The sequence below is a fragment of the Alligator mississippiensis genome, chromosome 12 (genome assembly GCF_030867095.1).
Source record: "Alligator mississippiensis isolate rAllMis1 chromosome 12, rAllMis1, whole genome shotgun sequence".
NCBI classification, from domain to species: domain Eukaryota; kingdom Metazoa; phylum Chordata; order Crocodylia; family Alligatoridae; genus Alligator; species Alligator mississippiensis.
The window spans coordinates 32,672,533-32,691,528 of record NC_081835.1 but is presented as its reverse complement, the minus strand read 5'-3'; the positions used below and the strand labels follow the sequence as shown (position 1 = coordinate 32,691,528).

The 18,996-nt window shown below is 47.0% G+C and overlaps 1 protein-coding gene across 11 annotated transcripts in view; it reads left to right on the top strand.

Moving 5' to 3' along the window:
- The window catches only part of ATG7 (autophagy related 7), a 332,274-nt gene that overhangs the window by 108,681 nt on the left and 204,597 nt on the right, over positions 1–18,996 (top strand). For all 11 annotated transcript variants that reach the window (XM_059715951.1, XM_019495404.2, XM_059715946.1 and 8 more), the window contains one exon: positions 12,858–12,938. In XM_059715951.1, the coding sequence (XP_059571934.1) occupies positions 12,858–12,938 (81 nt within the window). The remainder of the gene's footprint in view (positions 1–12,857; positions 12,939–18,996) is intronic.

Here is an 18,996-nt window from a genome sequence, read left to right as displayed (position 1 = left end):
CGCGCATGCAGGCAGGGGCAGAGTGTGCGCGTACGCAGGCAGGGGCAGTGTGTGTAGGGAGGGGGGTTGTGTGTGTGCAGGCAGGGGCAGTGTGTGTGTGTGTTCATAGGGTGAGTTGCACACACACACTCCACCATACACATGCACCCGCACCCCCCTTACACTGTCATACATGCAGACTCACACACTCCCTCACACACCCCAGCCACCCGGCCCTACACATAGCCCCCCACCAGCTCCATACCCACCCACACAGCCACAGCCCCCCCACTAACTTATGCACACCCCTCACGATATACAAGAGTAAGACTTCATTTTAAGCTATTGTGCAATCACTTCTGTGTACTTGAAACAAACACATGTAAAACAAGACAAAAATATTTTTTGAAATCAAATTAATGAATGCTGTAGTTGTTTACTTTTTAAAATATAATTTGGTATTCTGAGATGGCAAAACCCCTTGCTGAAAGGAGTACTTCCTGGGGTGGGAGGGGACTTAAGGTGGCAAAGGTCAGGGGTTAGGGAGCAGGACTTCCAGTTACAAGATGGAGACCAAGGGGCAGGGCAACTGTCAAGGGGTGGGGCTACCTATGCGGCCCTCAGCAGCTTGCAAAAACTTGGTAAGCACCCCTCTGCCTAAAATAATTGCCATCCCTGTGCTAGATCATGGTGTCCCTTCTGCCAGGTAACCTTATGGGAACCTACCATAAAGATAGGTGAATAGAGCCTGTATGTATAAGATATGTGTTGTGTCGTGCCCTCCCCCCCCCCAACCCAGTGTCAGCTCTTTTTCAAGTCATGGTGAGCCACTGCATTGAATACATTTCAACTTCCTCTTCACTCCCACAGCTGAACTTCACCTTTCTTTCCCACTTCCAGTCATTCCTGTTTCCTTATCAGCCTTAAAGGTTTAGAAAACGTCACCAAATGGGGCCCCAAAGAGTTCATCCAGAAGCCCTCTGTCACCCCCTTTCTTGGTCTGTCTCATATGATTAGTGTGGCTCTGCTGTCCAGGAGGTGGAGTCAGACCAGGTTGCCCTGTGCTTCATTCACATATCAATTTTGGAGGATCCCAGAACTGACAAAAGCACCTGGTTCTAGTCATGTGTGGGTGTCTAATTAGCACATGGACCCTCTGTGGGTAATATCTGGAGTACCCATATGTGTTAAATAGTGCTGAGCTCTGGGATCACCATGGCTTGAAATGCTGTTGTGTCTGCTGGGGTCCAACTCAGTGAACTGTATGATAAATCATGAGTCTTTTGGCTTGTGTCTAATTTCATGCATAGTTGAGAACCTTTTTTTTTTTCTTTTTTGTATCACTGCTTTTCCTTTTGGTTCAGATGAAGTGTAGTTCCTGTTCCCATCAGAGCAGAGGACCCTTGTGGTCTCCACTGTTACCAAATTTGCCCATTACTTTGGGGTGTGCTCATTTATTAGGGATAGTTTCTAGGGTCTTGGTGATTCTGTCAATGTGCTGCTTGTGTTACTATATGGAGCTGTATTTCTCCCTTCTGCAAGCCCTCACCCCCAGTGGAGCTATCTTGCAGGACTCAATCTCAATGGGACTGGGTTCCTCCAGTCACCAAATCAGTCATACACACAAACACACACACACTAACGTGACACGCCTGACCTGGCTGGGCTGATCAGCATGGACAGGCTGACACCCTCATATGCCAAGAATCAGTTCATAAGAGCAACAATAAAATGCAGTCAGACACAAGCACACAGGTAAACAGAATCCCTCTGAATCCGGCTGGGTGTCCAGCTGGCACCCTCATGGGCCAGCATTCAGTTCATAAGGGCACGTCTGAGTCAAACTGGGTCAGTCAGCCTGTACAAGCTGATCCCCTCATGTGTTTCAAACTCAGCACGTCCCAATCTTTGGCCTCTTGATGAGCAGACCCCACAATAATTTGGGCTTCACAGGGATCTTTAGCTTCGGTAAAAGAAGCGTTGCTGCAGAGCACAGGAGGAAAGAGAAGCAGAGAAGGAAAAATATACCCAACTACTACCAGTTTGACTATAAAAGTTATTTATTGCTAAGCATATGAAATATATAATAGCACTAGTAGTAATAGACATGCAAAAGAAAAACAAACACCAACAATGACAATACTACCCTGGTTTCACTAAGTATTTGGGGAAACTTAGCTCAAGCTTAACTGATACAGTTCAGGTTCAGAAGTTTATGCCTAGACAGAAGAGAGAGAACGCTGGGATCTCACCTAGTCCACGGTACTCAGGCTGCAAAGCTGACAGGCACAGTCCGTAGCACAATCCTTGAAGAGAGAGACGATTCTTCCAGCGTCCCAAGAATGACATGGTGTCAGCACAGGAGTTTTCTTCTTCTTTCCTTTTCCTTCTTTCCTCCTGCTTCTTCTTCTTTGCAGCACACACACTTACAGATTTTTATACCCTCAGTTCAGCTGCTTCAAAGCACCCTCAGTAGTGTAAATCATTGTCTTTTCTATTGACAAGGGGTTATCTGGTTTGAACCATCTCAGGAAACTGATTGATAATCAGGAAACACTTAAGATTAGGGAGTAACCCAAATACTTGGGAGCCAGCTTGAAATTCCTATGGATGGCAGATATACTGATGGGATATCTCATGGATTCTTCAGGAACAATAGATAGCTTGCAGCATCAGGATTTTGGATTTTTACTTGTTGTGCACAAGCCTCAGCTTAGCATGACTTTTCCAGATCTTACTATAGTCTTTTAACAGACTTAAAGCAATTATTGGGGTGCTCATAACCTTTTGTGGAGAGGACTCCCACCAGTCGTCTCAGGAAAGATATGACAACACCTGTAATTAGGGCTCCAGCAGGCTGGATGCTGTGATGAACCCTTAACCATTGTTCAAATGTTGCCCATACCCCCTCTGACTCCGTCTCTTGCCTCAGCATTCCCTAACCCAGCAACCGAGTTTTAGTCAATCAAGTTTAAATAGGCCTCCCATACTGGGACCGGGGAATGTACGGCCCGAGATGCCTATTAAACTTAGAGCTGTGTGTGTGTGTCTGGGGCGGGGGGAGTCCTTAGCAAATCCAGATTAGAACTGGTCTGATAAATGCTGAGCTGGGTGTGTGTGAACATGGGTTGATTAACATTGGAAGCACAGATTCCCCATCATGCAGTGCTCTCCTGCTTCTCTGGTCCCAGAATTCACTGCAGTCTCTGCTTCAGGCTTTCTGTTCTCCATCTCTCATGTAAATGAATGGTCATCTGGTTCCATCTCGGATGTAAATGAGACCTAGGGCAGTTGATTCACTCTTGTCACCCTTATCTGGTGAGGGTCTTAGGTGCGTCTCTCACTGCATCTTAATCAGTTTCATTTAGGTAGAGGAGGGGAGGGAGAGGGGGGTGAGTCCTTTGTGAGTCAGACAGACTGCATCCTGTGCCAGGGTTGCCCAAGAATACAGAGCTGAGGCGTAACACCACCTACGTGTAGGAGTGAGGGAGACTGGTCTCATTTTTGGATTTCAGGTGTCCAGGCAGCCAAGGCAAGGAAGGCAGCAACTTCCAGAAGAGGAGCAGCCAGAAGAGGAGTAGCAGGATCGAATGGAAGAGGTTTCCCCATGGGTTTCAATGTGAATGGATATGAATTGCAGTCTGGTCTTCTCCCTAATGGCATGAGTAGAGAAGATTTTAACAACAAAGTTCTACAAGAGCTACTCCAGGTAAACAAGGAAGATCTATTTTACATATGGAGGCTGCAAACTGGTAGTCAGGGCAGAAACCAAAACAGCCTGCTTCATGAAATACTTTGCAGGGCACCTGTTGTGAAACTGGTGGGTATGCTAGCTGACATGGTTCTACAAGGTCCTTGAGCAGTTCTTGAACAGATTATAAGGTACAGAATGAAACCCCAAGAGCCCTGACTAACCACTGGAAGATGCAGGAAATAGGGGAAGGGACAGACTGACACCTGTGGATGTACTCCTTGGCAACAGCTGCAAGGCCATGTGGGAGTGAATCTTCCAGGAAGAAGGAAACGCATAGAAACTTGAACTGGCAAGCAGCCCACCAGGCACCCTCCATGTGGGCACTGAACAGGGTTCAAATTATAGGGGAGCTCTGGAGTGCTGAGACGAGATTAAGAGACAAGAGCACCCCCATAAGAGATGAACTTCATTCCCTCCCCTCCGCCCCATCCCACACCTCAGGCAGCAGTGGCAGCAGATGTGGCTCCTTTCAGCTTCTGGCTGTCACTGCCGCAGACTCCCACTCAAGAATCGTAATGTAATTCGAACCCTGATGCTGAGACACAGAGAGGCTCTCCAGCCTTTCCCAAGGCAAACCTGCTGGTGGAAGGAGAAGCAATTGATCACCTCCTCTGGAGCTGCCCATATGCCACGGAGGCATGAGGGAGAGTAGGCCAACTCCTCCAGGTGGTGACAGGGGTCAAGACCCTGACCACAGAGGTGGCACTGTTTGGCCATTGGACCAAGCAGCAATGGACCCCAACAGCCAGCTTCAGCAAATTCATATCCTGCTTCAGGAACACCCTGTAGAAGACGAGAAGCCTGTTCATGTGCAGGCACATGAACCTCCCAGTCAAGGACTGCATCAAAATGGGAGTGAGTGAGCTATACTTTAAGAAGACGGGAAAAGAGGATGGGGAAGAGATGACAGAAGATATGTGGAAGAGGAAAGATTGGCACATGCTGCTTAAGAATGAGACCGGCTGAGAGGATGAGGAAGAGGATGATGACAATGAGGAGGAAGAGAATGACAAAGATGACTTAGACTAGAGATGGCAGAGCCGTGAAAGGACTAGGTAAAGAAACAGAAAAATCATAGGGCTGTAGAGAGAGGAAAGGAGAGGGGAAGGGAAGGGCATGGAGGTGGTTTGCATTTCTTGTAATGGGTAAAGGAAATGGCAGCAGGCACACAGGTATGCGGGTGCTGTTATTGTAACAGAAAGGGTAGTTAACCGTAGTGTTAACAGGGATGATGACAGTTAACTGTAGTGTGTTATGTTAAGTGTTCTGTGTCAGTCAAGAGACAGGATGGTTAAAGTACAAGTGTGTGTGTATATATAGGTTTATATATGTATAATATCTATTTTTGCAGAAAAAAAGCTGTACTATATATAAGTAAGTACAAAAGTGCTGCTTAAAAATGATGTTAAAAATTATGTTCATGGAGTGCTCTTATACTTGCAGCAGTTTCCAAAAAAAGGTACAATTCTGGATGAACCAAGTCTATGTTGATTTCAAGGTCATTGTTTTCAAATTTGCTCCTCATTTCCACGTGCTCAGGGAGAGCAGGGTTTGGCAGTAAAGCGGGGGGGTGGGGTGGCAGTGCAGGAAGGGACTGCAGAGAGAAGTATGGGCAGAGGGGAGAGAGGGCAATGGGGCTACTTGGCCTCCCAAATGTATTTTCCCCTGCTATAGGAGTGGGAGGGCGATAAATTCAAGGCAGACCTCCAATAATTACATTCTGTACCTGGAAATATGTAACAAATGTATACATTTTCCATATATAGAATCTAAATATTGGGGAGTTGTCTTGTATTTAAGTATAATTACAGCTATATTCAGGGTCATCTTGTATTGAGGTGCATACAGATATTTCCATCACAGTTAGATGCATTCCAATGATCCCTAACTGCTAGGACTGCCTCTGGTAGGCAGAGAAATAGCTAAGGGTACCCACCATAAAATGAAGCATCCCAGAAACTACTCTACTGTCCTCACCTCCCACAGTGTTCCAGAAACTAAATCATATACCTTGACTTTAGCAAGGCTTTTGATACGGTCTCCCACAACATTCTTGCAAACAAACTAAGGACATATGGGTTGCATAAATGGATAGAAGGTGGATAGAAAACTGACTGGATCATGGGGCTCATGTGGTTGTACATGATGCCTCGATGTCTAGTTGGCAGCTGGTATCAAGTGAAGTGCCCCAGGGGCCTGTCTTGGGGCCAGTTTTGTTCAATATGTTCATCAACGACCTGGAAGATGAAATGGTGCACCCTCTGCAAGTTTGCAGATGACATCAAGCTGGGGAAGTACTAGAAAGGCTGAAGGGTAGGATTAGGGGGAGACCTAGACAAATTGGAGGATTGGACCAAAAAAACCCTCATGTTCAGTAATGACAGGTGCAAAGTCCTGCACTTTGAATAGAGCAATCACATGCAAGGGTACAAGCTGGGGACCATTGGGTAAGCAGCAGCTGTGCAGAAAAGGACCTGGGGTTACAGTGGATAATCAGCTAAATATGAACAAACAGTGTGCCCTTGTTGCCAAGAAGGTTAACAGCATCCTGGGCTGCATTGGTTTGAGTGTTGCTAGTGGAGAGAGTCCAGTGGAGAGCAACAAAAATGGTGAGGGGGCTGGGGCATGTGAAAGGAGAAGAGAGCACTTCAGAGAGGCACCTTGAGTTGATGATATCAAAAGGGATAACTCGTAGAGGGACATAAAGTTTATAGGAGCTGGTACAGGTAATGGGACAAGAATCCAGAGTCCCTGCTGAAACCATTCTTGCAGCAACAGCTGTGAGGCACCATTATGGGGCCGATGACTTATGAGGAGAGACTGAGAACTGGTCTTATTTAGTCTAGAGAAGAGAAGGCTGAGTGGGGATTTAATAGCAGCCTTCAACTACCTGAAGGGTGGTTCAAAAGAGGATGGAGCTAAACAGTGGTGGCAGATGATAGAACAAGGAGCAACAGTCTCAAGCTGAAGCAAGAGAAGTTTAGGTTAGGTATTAGGAAGAACTTTCTTGCTAGGAGGGTAGTAAAACACTGGACCAGGTTACCCAGAAAGGTTGTGGAGTAGGCTACCCAGAAATCTCCTCATCCCTGGAGGTTTTTAAGACCAGGCTAGACAAAGCCTTGGCTGGGATGATATAGTTGAGATTGGTCCTGCTTTTAGCAGGTGGTTGGATTAGATGACCTTCTGAGGTCCCTTCCAACCCTCATTTTCCATAATTCTAGGATTCTAACCCTGCCAGAATTATTGCAGGGTACACTGCAACAGGGGGGCAAGTGGCAAAGAGGCAGCAGGGGTATCACATGGTGAGGTGGTAGGTGATGGAGACAAGTTGCAGCAAGGGAAGTTTAGGTTAGATATTAGGAAGAATGTTCTCACTGGGAAGACAGTAAAGCACTGGAACAGCTTACCCAGAGAGGTTGTAGAATCTCCATCATTGGAGGTTTTTAAGACCCTACTAGACAAAAACTTAGCTGATATGATCTAGTTGGGGGTGGTTCTGCTTTGAGCAGGTGGTTGGACTAGTCGACCTCCTGAGGTCCCTTTCAAACCAAATTTTCTGCGATTCTATGATAAACCAAGTTCAACTTTGATGCAGCCCAGAATAAGGGACATAATGTATTGCACTTTAACATCATAATTCTCTAGTTTATTTGAGCATTTGTGACGTTGTATATAACCCTCTTCTGCTTTCTACTTAACTGAAACTCCAGTGACTGTGAATGTGTCAGTAGTCTTCAGTTATATTGGATATAGAGAAACCTTTGCATTTTCATTGACTGAATTTTGGGGTTTGGGACATATGGTGCCCTCTTGCTGGACAATAAAGCCCTTTTCACTTCGCATTTGTGGAGACAAGGCACAGCATTTCCAAGCTGAAGCCCATCTTTCCATGGCACCTAAAAACTAGTCAGTATTGCTGTATTTATTTGAGTGTTATTATTTCTTTGTAAATTGTATAAGAACATTTCTTTGCTCCAGAAATAGGGGGGTAAAATTATTAAAATTTTGGTTACATCCAGGGGATGGTCAATATAAAAACAAATATTTTAATGTTGATATATCTTATGTACCGTAAATACCTGCACTTTTGAGTTTGCTTGCTTGCTGCAAGTCTTGGGGAGTAAATTGCAACAATTCACTTTTTTCAGTGATATTTTTATACTTGCCCAATAGCGTAATATGCTTATCATCTGGACCAAGTGCGAATAAATAGTGATTTCTGGAGCTATCCGCAGGCATTTGTTTCCTTTTGAGGTGATGAAAATGTGAAATGATAATTTAAGTAAAACTTTTGTCCATTTTATGAGTAAGATGCTGCTCACTTCCATGATAACATGTCTAATGAAAAGCATTTGCCTTTTAACCTAAAACCATCCTGCCTTTATTCAGAAAGAGTTCTTTTGTAGTCTTGAGGATATATATCCTCCTACAAGAAATGGGATGGTAATGTAAAAAAAATATATTGTTGAAGCTCTGTAGATTCATGTGTTATAAAAATGTACAGGTTTATTTTTAAACATTTTACATTTGTATCTTCAAAAATAGTAATTAAATCAGATGTTGATGTATTTGCTCTAATTTCATTGTGTATATGGTGTTTTGGTTTTTGGGGTTTTTTTATTTAACCTTAGTCATGGTTTTGTGTGTCAAAAAATTGATGCTATGTTGATGCCCTTGGTAAAAGAGATCTGTACGTTCACAGTCTCTTTTTAAAATGACAGATCGGCACTAGTATGACCATAATTTCCTGTTCTTTGGCATCCATATTTATAGATCTCCTCTGCTTCTAAGAATTACTTTGTTTTGCCCCAATTAATACTCTGTCTTGTTAGTAAAAAAGTAGTAGTACTGTTTGTATACTTACTTGCTAGCATTTTTGCAAGGTTTAAGAATTCTTTTTATGTCCCTTCCAGAATGGGAATTCTTAAGATCAGTCAAACAACTCTGTGTGTGTCTTATAAAATTGTTTTTTTACAAAGTGGTCAGAAATACTGTGTTAGTTACAGAAGTCATTTGCACAACAATAGTTAGCTGTGTTGCAATGTCTTCATGCAAGGTCAGCATTTTTTCCTCTCCCTTGCTCCAGAAGTCTGGACAAATGGTTTCCCGTTGGTTAGGGAGATGTAATCCAATCCTTGTGCCCTTTGCCTGTATTATATCCCTTTTAATATAAAAGGAAGGAACTGCTTTAGTTCACTAACCTCCTTTCTCCTGTTAGCAAAATTGTATTGGTGTTTTTCAGGTATTACTGCCTCTTTCCTTTCTTCCCAGATATGCTTTTTCCTGTACCGTTTTAAGAACAGCTCTCTCTCTCTCTCTCCCCCTATTTCTTCTCCCCACCCCCCCCAACTCCCCACAAAGGGTCCACTACATTTGGATGCTTTTGGCACTTATCTTATTGCTGCTTGCTGAGAGCCATAGTAAATCACTACATGAGCATTCCTTGAAGACTCATGGCAGTAGAACTACTTACAGAGTAAGGTGCTGTTGTGTATAACACTGTGCACTGGGATATAGTCTAGAGTTTTTCACAGCCCAATATGAGATGCTAATAGCTTGATTTATCAATATTGCTAAGGCCCCTGCCGCATGTTACACTTAAGACATGATTAACCAGTTAATCACATCTTTAACATGTAGCTGGAATACAATTTAAGTAAATAATGGCATCGTAAAGCAAGGAATAAGCCACAAAGTTATGTAAATAACTCACACACATGCACACACACACATACACACATGAAGTGATTCTTGACACTATTAATTGAACATGTGGTCAGGTGCACCCATGTGACTGGGAGCCCTGTCAGCTCACTCCCCCTACACCAGCAGTAAGGCATTATGGGATCTGATGTTTGATCCCACAATCATGCCTCCTAGTGTGCATGGGTGGCATGACAGGAAATGCTATTTTGTGGATCACATATCAGATACTATTATACCTTTACCTGCATGTCTGACAGGGGCCTAAGTTTCATTTTATCCAGGTGTGAAGCCTGACAACTTACATAAATCGAGGCTAACCAAAGTGAGAAAAGAAATATATGATTTTTTAAAACTTTTAACACAAAACAAGTAATGACCCTTAAAAAGGCATTTGGGCAAGTAACTACCAGTATATGTCGGGGTCACCAAGCAGTTTATTACAATAATAAGTCACGCAGTTTGGAAACAAATATGAAATTTTCTCCTTATGGTGGTAACTAGTGAAAGGGCCTCAATCTGCTAAGAAATATTTAATTAGCTTGCAATTAAATAATTTTTTTTGCAAAAAATCTTGTTGGTCTAATAAAAGATATCACCTCTACCATAAGCCCTGATTGCTTGAATAGTTAATGGAATTTAAATTGTATTCAGATTTCAGAGATAATGGTGCTTGAGTTAAACAGAAAGTTAATGTCTCTGAACTGCTGTTGCAAGCTCTCTGCTGACCTGGGATGGAGTTTCCGTTTACATCATTAGTGAATGTTCAAACGCTGAAGATTACCTATTTAAACCTAATGGATGAAAACCTGGCTCCTCTGAAGTCAGAAAGATTTTTGTCGAGACTTTCCATTTCTGGATATTTGAATATCAAAAAATGAAAATGTGGCCAGGAAGTACAGTTGTGGGGCAACTGAATATTTTAGAATAATGCAGCAGCTTAAATATCCTCATGATATAGGATTATACAGCATATGTGCACACATGCAGGTATGTGTGTGTAAGGGAATACCTGATATACATGTTATATGATGATCAGCTGCTCCTAGAAAGTTACACAAACTTGATTGAAAGTGTAAACCGGTTATTAGTTGTATGGCCATAGCACCTAAAAGTCCTCAGTCATGGGCCGGAATCCTCTTACACTAGATAATGTAGAATCACAAAATGAAAAGACAGCCCATGCTCCAAAGATTTTACAATTAAAGTAGTCAAACCATGTAAAATTAAAGGCTATTCCTGATGCAGACCTTTATATGCTTCAGCTGGGGAAACAAATTAGGAAAGAGGAAAAGATTTTTTTAAAATCCTGAACATTCAATAAATGTCTAGCGCAGATGTCAGCAACCCCCGGCACATGTGCCGAGCACGGCACACGAGGCCATTTTGCTCGGCGTGCCACTGCCAGCCTGGGTTTTAGGCAGCTGCTGCCAGCCACAAAGCCCAGGCTGCTCCCAGCAGGTGGCTCGGCGGCTGCAAGCCCTGCCGCAGGCAGACCGGGCTCTGTGATTGACAGCAGCTACCCAGAGCCTGGACCGGTTGCAGCCAGGAGGCTGCAAACATTGGCTTTGGGCTCCAGCATTAGCTTCTTACCAGCGGGTGCACGCACGCCTCAGAGTGGACGGTGAGGGAGCAGCCTGAGGCAGCACAACCCCAGGCTCTCCCCCACTGCTGGCACAGAGCTGATGACTGGGCTCCGGAGCCCAGTGCAGCTGTTTGTAACCAGCCTGGGCTCTGGGCAGCTGCAGCAGGCTCCACAGCCCTGGCATCAGCTCCATGCTGGCAGCGACTGTACATGAATCTCAGGGTGGACAGTGGGAAGGGTGTGCCACCTCAGGCCCTATTCCCACTGTCCGCTCCAGTGCGCACGTGCACCCACTGGTATGGAGCTGATGCTGGAGCCCAGAGCAGCTGTTTGCAGCCCCCTGGCTGTAGCCGACACAGACTCGGGTAGCTGCTGCCAACCATGGAGCCCAGACTGCTTGCAGCAGGGCTTGCAGCTGAGCCCCTCTGACTCTCACCTGCTCTGAGCCCAGCCCTGGCCCAGCCCACCAGGATGAGGCTGGTGCTACTCCTTGCTAGGAGCACTGCACCATTTGCAGACTCAGCTGTGTGGGGTGGGTGGGTGGTTGGGCTGATGGGCAGGCTCTGGGTCGGGGCCTTGGCCAGCTGTGCTGCAGCCCAGGGGCTGGCTCCCTGGGGAAGCACGAGGCTCTGGCAGAGCCAGGGCATTGTTGGGTCGGACTTTGTCCAGTGGCCCAGGAGCCCGGCTCCATACACCCACGCATCCGGTTGTGTGCGTTTGTCTGCCTCTGTCTGGTTCTGTGTGTCTGTGTGCGCACACGTGTCTGGTTCCAGATGTGTGTGCGCATGTGTCTGTTCTGGGTGCGTTGTGGTTCTCTGTGTTTGTGCACGTGGTTCTCTGTGTGCGTGTGTGTGTGTCTGGTTCTCTCTCTGCTCTCCTTTTTCTTTCTCTCCTCTTTCTCTTGTCTCTCTTTTCTTCTCTCATTGCAACATGCTCAACAAAAAGGGAATACGCAACAACAAAGGCAACATTTATGATGATTAAATATACTAATATGCAGTGCGTCCTGCCGTGTCCCCCCTCCGCTGCCCCCCCCCCTTTTTTTTTCTGGCATCCCAGCACTCCAGCACCTTCCAAGATAGACATTGTGGTTTTTTTCGGCACTCCAGCCAAAAATTGTTGCCTACTCCCTGGTCTAGAGCAAAAAAGAAAAATTAGTATTGTACAATGAATCTCGGTGTCCAAATGGCTGATTATTCCAACAGTCAGCAAGGTACAACATGGCATAAGAATAAGATCAGTTTATTAAAGAGAGGAAAAATGTGAGAAAGGAAAAGCACCTTTGTCCTAATGAAGTGAAGGACTCTGGCTAGCATTGGGCTGCACCATAAAGTGCTTGCAAGGTCATATACTCTATCAGAACCAATACACTCAACATTTCTCACTCATATATGCTAATATATCTAGTTCTTTAAACTTTACCTATTGGATGCATTATAACCAGACAGCACAATAATAGTCAATATTTAAATTTCCAAATTATTGTAATACTTGGAGAAACAAATCTATTTAAATAATTATGACATGATTTTCCATTTTGGTTTCTGAGACTGAGTGGTTGCAGACAAAAAATTCAGACTCCAGGTGGAGCTGTGCCGCTATTCCTAGTTAGATAATTCTGTATTTTAAGAAGTCCTGTTATTACCTGTCTACAGAAAAATTAACCAAAACACAAACTGTCTCAGTACCGATTACATAGGAAGGATTACTGAGGCCACTGTTTAGCAGCAATGTAGAATCTTGTTCATCTTCTGGCTGAATGTCTCCAACTCAGCTTGAATTTGGAAATGTATCATTATTATTGCGAGCATAAGCCTGCATCTTCTTTCTTTCCAGATTCGTGGATTTTTATCAAGATTTGATAACGTCCTTCCTGTGAGCCTGGCATTTGACAAATGCACAGCCTGCTCTCCCAAAGTAAGTCTGAATTGTTTGTTTATGTCTGCTTTCTCAATGGTCACAGTTCCAAAAGTGTGTCCTGTTTTACGGGCAGGTCATATGGAATCCTAAGGGCTAGTTTATATAAAAACACTTTTTTTTCTTGTTTCTTGGGGTCCGGGGTCTAACCAGATACTACAGTTTAAATCATTTTCGCCTGACTCCCTACTTCCTAAATTATTATATGGTTTTCTTTGTGGATAGAGCTGCCAAGTCCATCTCCTATTGTCTCTGCCTAAGAGCTTCATGCTGCAATATAAATAAATAAAGATTATGTTCAGTTTTAGGGACACATAATAAATAGGTTTTCCCCTTGGATTTCAACAAAAAGGCACCAAAGTTAATATGTTGCTGTCATGTTCATCACAGAGGCATTACCAATTTTTTTTAAGCGTACACTTAAAGAATAATCTTCTTTGTTTGTGATTTGCTTGGGTCTCCTTAATTACATGAGAAATAAGGCTAAGTGTCTGTCTACCTGCACCTGTCCTGCACTAGGCTATCTTTTTGCAAATATGTAAAGTTGCTTTAATGTTTGATGCCTTGCCATGAGCACTTGTACTCAGGGATAAAATAAATATCATCTTCATAATACTTTTTATTAATGAATCTCCTTCATTTTGATACTGGTGGTGCCCGTCCTGAATCAGCTAATGCATTACAGCAGTTGCTAGGATTCTGAGTTGAATATTGCCAGAACACCAGTGTGTCCACTAGTGTGCGTCTATGTGAGGCCTCTTCATGCTTGGATTGTTTTCCTGTATTGTAGCCTTGAAAGCTCTTGGCAACTTTTCTAGGGTTGCGTAGACTAAGTTCAAGTAATCTTGATTGGGATATCTCAGTATGAAGAGGCCATGGTTTGACTCATAATTTGGCACACATGGAAGTGCTATTAATTCAGTCAAGTCTTCTCACTCTCTTCACTAAATTCATCCTTTGTATTCCAAATACAGATCACCAGCTTCTGAGGGGCTGTGGATCTTTTGACAGTGAAGAGATCTCATACAGGAACTACCTTTGTTGATACAGTATTCCTGTCATTCTTTTAGGGCAGCTGACACATTAGTCAGGCTCTTGGGGACTTGAATGTGCATAATCTCTTTAGGAGTTCAAGTGTTAGGCTTACAAATTGCTTTTTCTGGGAGCACATCCCTACTTTCTTGAATGGCTGAGCAATCAGGAAGTAGTACTTTTTTTCTTCTTTTCCACCAGCACATTTTTTTAGAGGTTTGGTATATATCATGTCTCCCATCTCTCCTTTTTTTTTTATATTAAAGTACAGTTTCTGATAGTTCATGTTTAATTTTCCTCTTAAATAGCTTTTCAATTGCCTATGTATCTATTCCATGAACAGATGACCCTATACTCTCATGAAGTTTTATCCAGACTTCAGATTATATATACATTTTAAAAATGAATTTAGAGAACAGTAAATGAAATGCAGGTATCCATATCCATTTTTGTAAGCAAATGATTTCCTCTTGATGGTCATTTTAAGAGTCCTGTTTTACATAAACTGACTAGATGATTTAGTAAAAGCTGACTTGGATTTTAGCAGATGTGCTGTTCCCATAGAGATCATTTTTCATGTGGTTAGAGGATTAAATTACTTTTGTGCTGAAAACGTTGCTTTGTTGTGTTGCAGAGCACTTAGGTGCCCTGCTCCTGAAGAGGGGAAACTGCTAGGGAAAAAGCCGTAACAGTGAGTAAGGAGCCCAGCTGTTGATCACCAGGGCAACCAGAGTAGTTAGTGCCCACACCTGTCAGCGGTCAGCTGACTGAGAGGGGCAGGGCCTGGCACATATAAACCCCAGGGCTGAGGCCAGGCTGGGAGTTCCCTGCCAGCAGCTAGGGGGGAAAGAGCTCCCCCCTAAGCAAAGCTGAGAGGAGAGGCCCTACCACAGGTACAGCCCTGGGCCGGGTAAAGGATGGAGCATCCATGGGGTGTTTTGAGTAATGTTGTTAAAACCAGGCGGCTTCCGTTTATGTTATAGCTGAGGGGCTTGCATTTTGTTTACTGTTTAAGACCAGTGGTTTAGGTGGGGCTATTAGGGGTTGGAGGAGGCCTCATAAGGGACCCACAGCAGTGTGGGGACCCCAGCGCCAGCAAGGGCACAGCAGTTGGGGTGCACTGACCCCCAGCCCTAGAAAGGGGGCACTTGAGAAGCCCCAGGAGAGGGGGCAAACTGAGACCAGGGCCGAGGAGAGCCCAGGCGCCAGAGAGGGCGCAGACCAAAAGAGACTGTGCCCGCCTCTGCTCAAGAAGGCGCTCTCGGGCAACTCTTGCGCGAGCGGCTAACCGGGTCTGCCCCAGTCTTGCTAGAAGGTCCCTGGAGGGTGCCCCAGGAGCCGGTGGCAGGGCCCCGGAACTCGCCGACCAAGGCCTTAACTGGGCCCACAGCGGGGGGGTCCCCCTCTCTGCGGTCTCCAGTGCCAAACACCTTTGGGCAGGCACTCACGGGGCTCCGACCTCCCCTACACCCTGGCCAATGCCACCTTCGGTTGCGGACCTTCTGCTCCCTTATCCCTGGCCCGAGGATCCCGTGTCCTGAGCCCTCAAGCCCCTGCGGGCTTCTTCCCCGACGTTCTCGCCGGCGTCCCCGTCGGCTCTTCCCCGGTTCCCTTGCCGGAGGCTCTTGCCGGCTCTTCCCCGGTTCCCTTGCCGGAGGCTCTTGCCGGCTCTTCCCCGGTTCCCTCGCCGGAGGCTCTTGCCGGCTCTTCCCCGGTTCCTCCTCGGGAGTCCCTGCTGGCTCCTTGCCGGTGGTTCCGGCTAGCCCTCTCTCCGGTTTCTTCCTCGGCACCTCTGCCGGCTCCGGCGTCAATTTCGCCGCCACGATCCTCGCGGCTGCGGCTCTCTCCAGCGCCGCCGCTCCCGGCGCTGCTGCAGCCTGCTCTGCTCCAGACAGAGACCCCGTGCGGGTGCTCGCTTCTGGTCCCGGGCTTTCCCCCGGGCCTCGCGTCCTCCTGCAGCGCGCCCCCTCTGCTTTCGGGGCCGCGTTTTATCTCCGCCGAGCGGCGTCTCTCCCTGACGTCACTCCGCTCCAGCTGTATGAAAGTGCGACTAATGAGCTGCGCGGGTGGTTTCCCGGTCTGCACGTCGCTACAGCTCTCGGCTCCTGCGAAGTGTAAATGAGCGTTCCTTGTGGCTCTGGGCCGGGATTTCCCTCTAGCCCCGTCGTCCCTGGGACATAACCCCCCCCCCTTAAGATGCCTTGGGGCACTGTTTTGTTTCCCCTCTGGATCGTACCTGTGGGGTCGGTCCGTCCTTTTATTGGACCCTCGTGGTCCCCGGTCTGGTCTTCATTCGCACACCTAGATAAAAAGTCCGCCACGGTATTGGTTTTCCCGGGCCAGTGTATGATGCGGAATTTATACGGTTGGAGCGCTAATGCCCACCGGGTGATCCGAGCATTATCGGACTTAGCTGTACTTAGCCACTTCAGCGGGATGTGGTCCGTCACTAGTGTAAATTCCCTGCCCATCACGTAATACCTGAAGTGGTCCACCGCCCACCGAATTGCCAGGCACTTACACTCGATGGTGGCATACCTTTTCTCTGCCGGTAGTAGTTTGCGGCTCGCGTATGCCACTGGTCTTTCACCCCCCCTCCCCCCTTCCTGGGTGAGGACTGCACCCACCGCAGTCTCTGAGGTGTCTGTCTGCAAGATAAAGGGTTTTCGGAAGTCAGGGGTATGGATTATAACATCATCGCATAATACCCTCTTCAACTTCTCAAAACTTTGCATCGTTTCTTTAGACCACCTGACTACTCCTGTTTTCCGCCCTTTGAGGGCTCCCGACAGGGGTGTTGCCAATTCTGCGAAATGGGGTACAAATTGCCTATAATAATTAGTTAGTCCTAGGAAGGACCGTAACTGGCGACAATCTTGCGGGGCTGTGAAGTTTCGAATGATTTCCACTTTGTCAGCCAAAGGTTTAATTGTACCCCTGCCAACTAAGAACCCTAAATATTTTGTTTCTTTTTGCGCCAGGGCGCACTTCCTAGGATTTGCGGTTAGGCCAGCGCGCCTCAATTCTGTGAGGATGGCCCAAAGGGCGCTCTTGTGTTGCTCCCAAGTCCGGGTGTATATGATTATATCATCTATATATGCCGCCACATACGTGGCGTGGGGCGCTAGGATCTGGTCCATTAGACGTTGGAATGTTGCGGCGGCGCCATGCAATCCGAAGGGCATCCTAGCAAATTCGTACAGCCCCCACGGGGTGCCGAACGCCGTCTTCAGCTGGTCTCTCTTGGCTACCGGAATCTGCCAATATCCCTTGGCCATGTCAAGGGTCGATATATACCGTGCGTCCCCTATCCTTTCTACCAGCTCCGCCACGTGGGGCATGGAGAATGCATCGAAAACTGACATGGCATTCAAGCGCCGGTAGTCCACACAAAGTCTTAAAGACCCATCCGGTTTACGCACTGGTACCAGGGGGCTTCTCCAGGGACTTATAGACGGCCGAATAACTCCCAGTCGCAACATGGACTCAATTTCTTTGCGGACGGTTTCTAGGAGATGGTGGGGAATGGGTCGCCACCTCTCTCTCACTATTGCCCCAGGGGGCGTTTTTATGGTGTGGCACACACTCCGAACCCAGCCGGGCTCCTCGCGAAAGACTTCTCTGAATTCTGTTACCAAGTTTTGGGCTTCTCGCTGCTGTGCAAAAGTTAATTCCTCCCCTAGCCGTACTAGGGTACCTTCTGAAGAGGGCTCTGCCCCTCCTTCCAACCCCCGGGGTCCTAGGTCTTTGTCCTCAGCTTCAGAAAAGGCCGCCCATCCCTCGGGTTCCCGCCACTCCCGTAGGAGGTTCACGTGATAGATCTGCTTCTCCCGAAGGTGCCCGGGTCTGTGAACCTCATAATCCACTGGCCCCACCCGTCGGAGGATCTCGAATGGCCCCTGCCACTGCGTCAGGAGCTTACTGGTGGATGTGGGGAGCAATACCACGACTTTCTGCCCCGGCTCGAATTCTCGCTCCTTGGCCTGGCGGTCATACTGGCCTTTTTGGCGGGTTTGGGCTTCCCTCAGGTTCTCGTGAGCCAGGTCCCGGGCCAACCTGATCCTCCGTTGGAACGTCTGCTGGTATGTCTTCGGTTCCTGGGAGGGTCCACCTCCTTGCTCCCACTCTTCTCTCAGAACTTGTAGTAGGCTCCGTGGGCAATGCCCCAACACCAGTTCGAATGGCGAGAATCTCGTGGATTCTTGAGGGGTGTGCCTGAGAGTGAATAGTATTAGAGGGAGGAGGAGGTCCCATTTCCGGGGATCCCCTTGTATGCACCGGCACAATGCCCGCTTTATTGTTCTTTTAAGGCGTTCTACCAGCCCATTGGTTTGGGGATGGTAGACCGAAGTGCGGAGCTGCTTTATCTGTAGGGTCCGGCATACTGCTTTCAAAACTCCGGACATAAAATTTTTCCCTTGGTCTGTCAGGATCTCTTCTGGGATTCCCATTCGGGCTATCCAATTTATTAGTTCCTCCGTGATACGCTGTGCAGTTACCATTTGCAGGGGGATTGCCTCTGGGTATCGGGTGGCGTAGTCCACGATAACTAAAATATATTGGTGACCCGAGCTACTGCGGGGCACTGGGCCCACGACGTCTAAGGCGATCCTCGAGAACGGGGTGGTGATAACAGGCACGGACTGAGGGGTGCCCGCGGAGGGTGTTCAGTTCTCGTCTTTTGACAAGTGGGGCAGGCCGCACACCGGCGGGCTACTTCCTCCCCCATCCCGGGCCAAAAAAACCATCTGCTCACCTTCGCGAGGGTTTTGTCCCGGCCCAGATGCCCCCCTACGGGGCTCGCATGTGCCAACCATCAAATGGCCTGGCGGAATCAGGTGGGCACCACTAGCTGCGGACTCTCGATCTCCTCCCACCTGTCCCCTTGCAGGCGGTACAGGAGTCGGTCCCTTACCTCGAAGCGGGCCTGTCCTTCCGGTGGCAACGTAGAGGCCCTTCGGGTACTTTGGGCCTGCTCTCGAAACGTCCCGATCTCTGGATCCTCCTCTTGGGCATCGCGGAATAG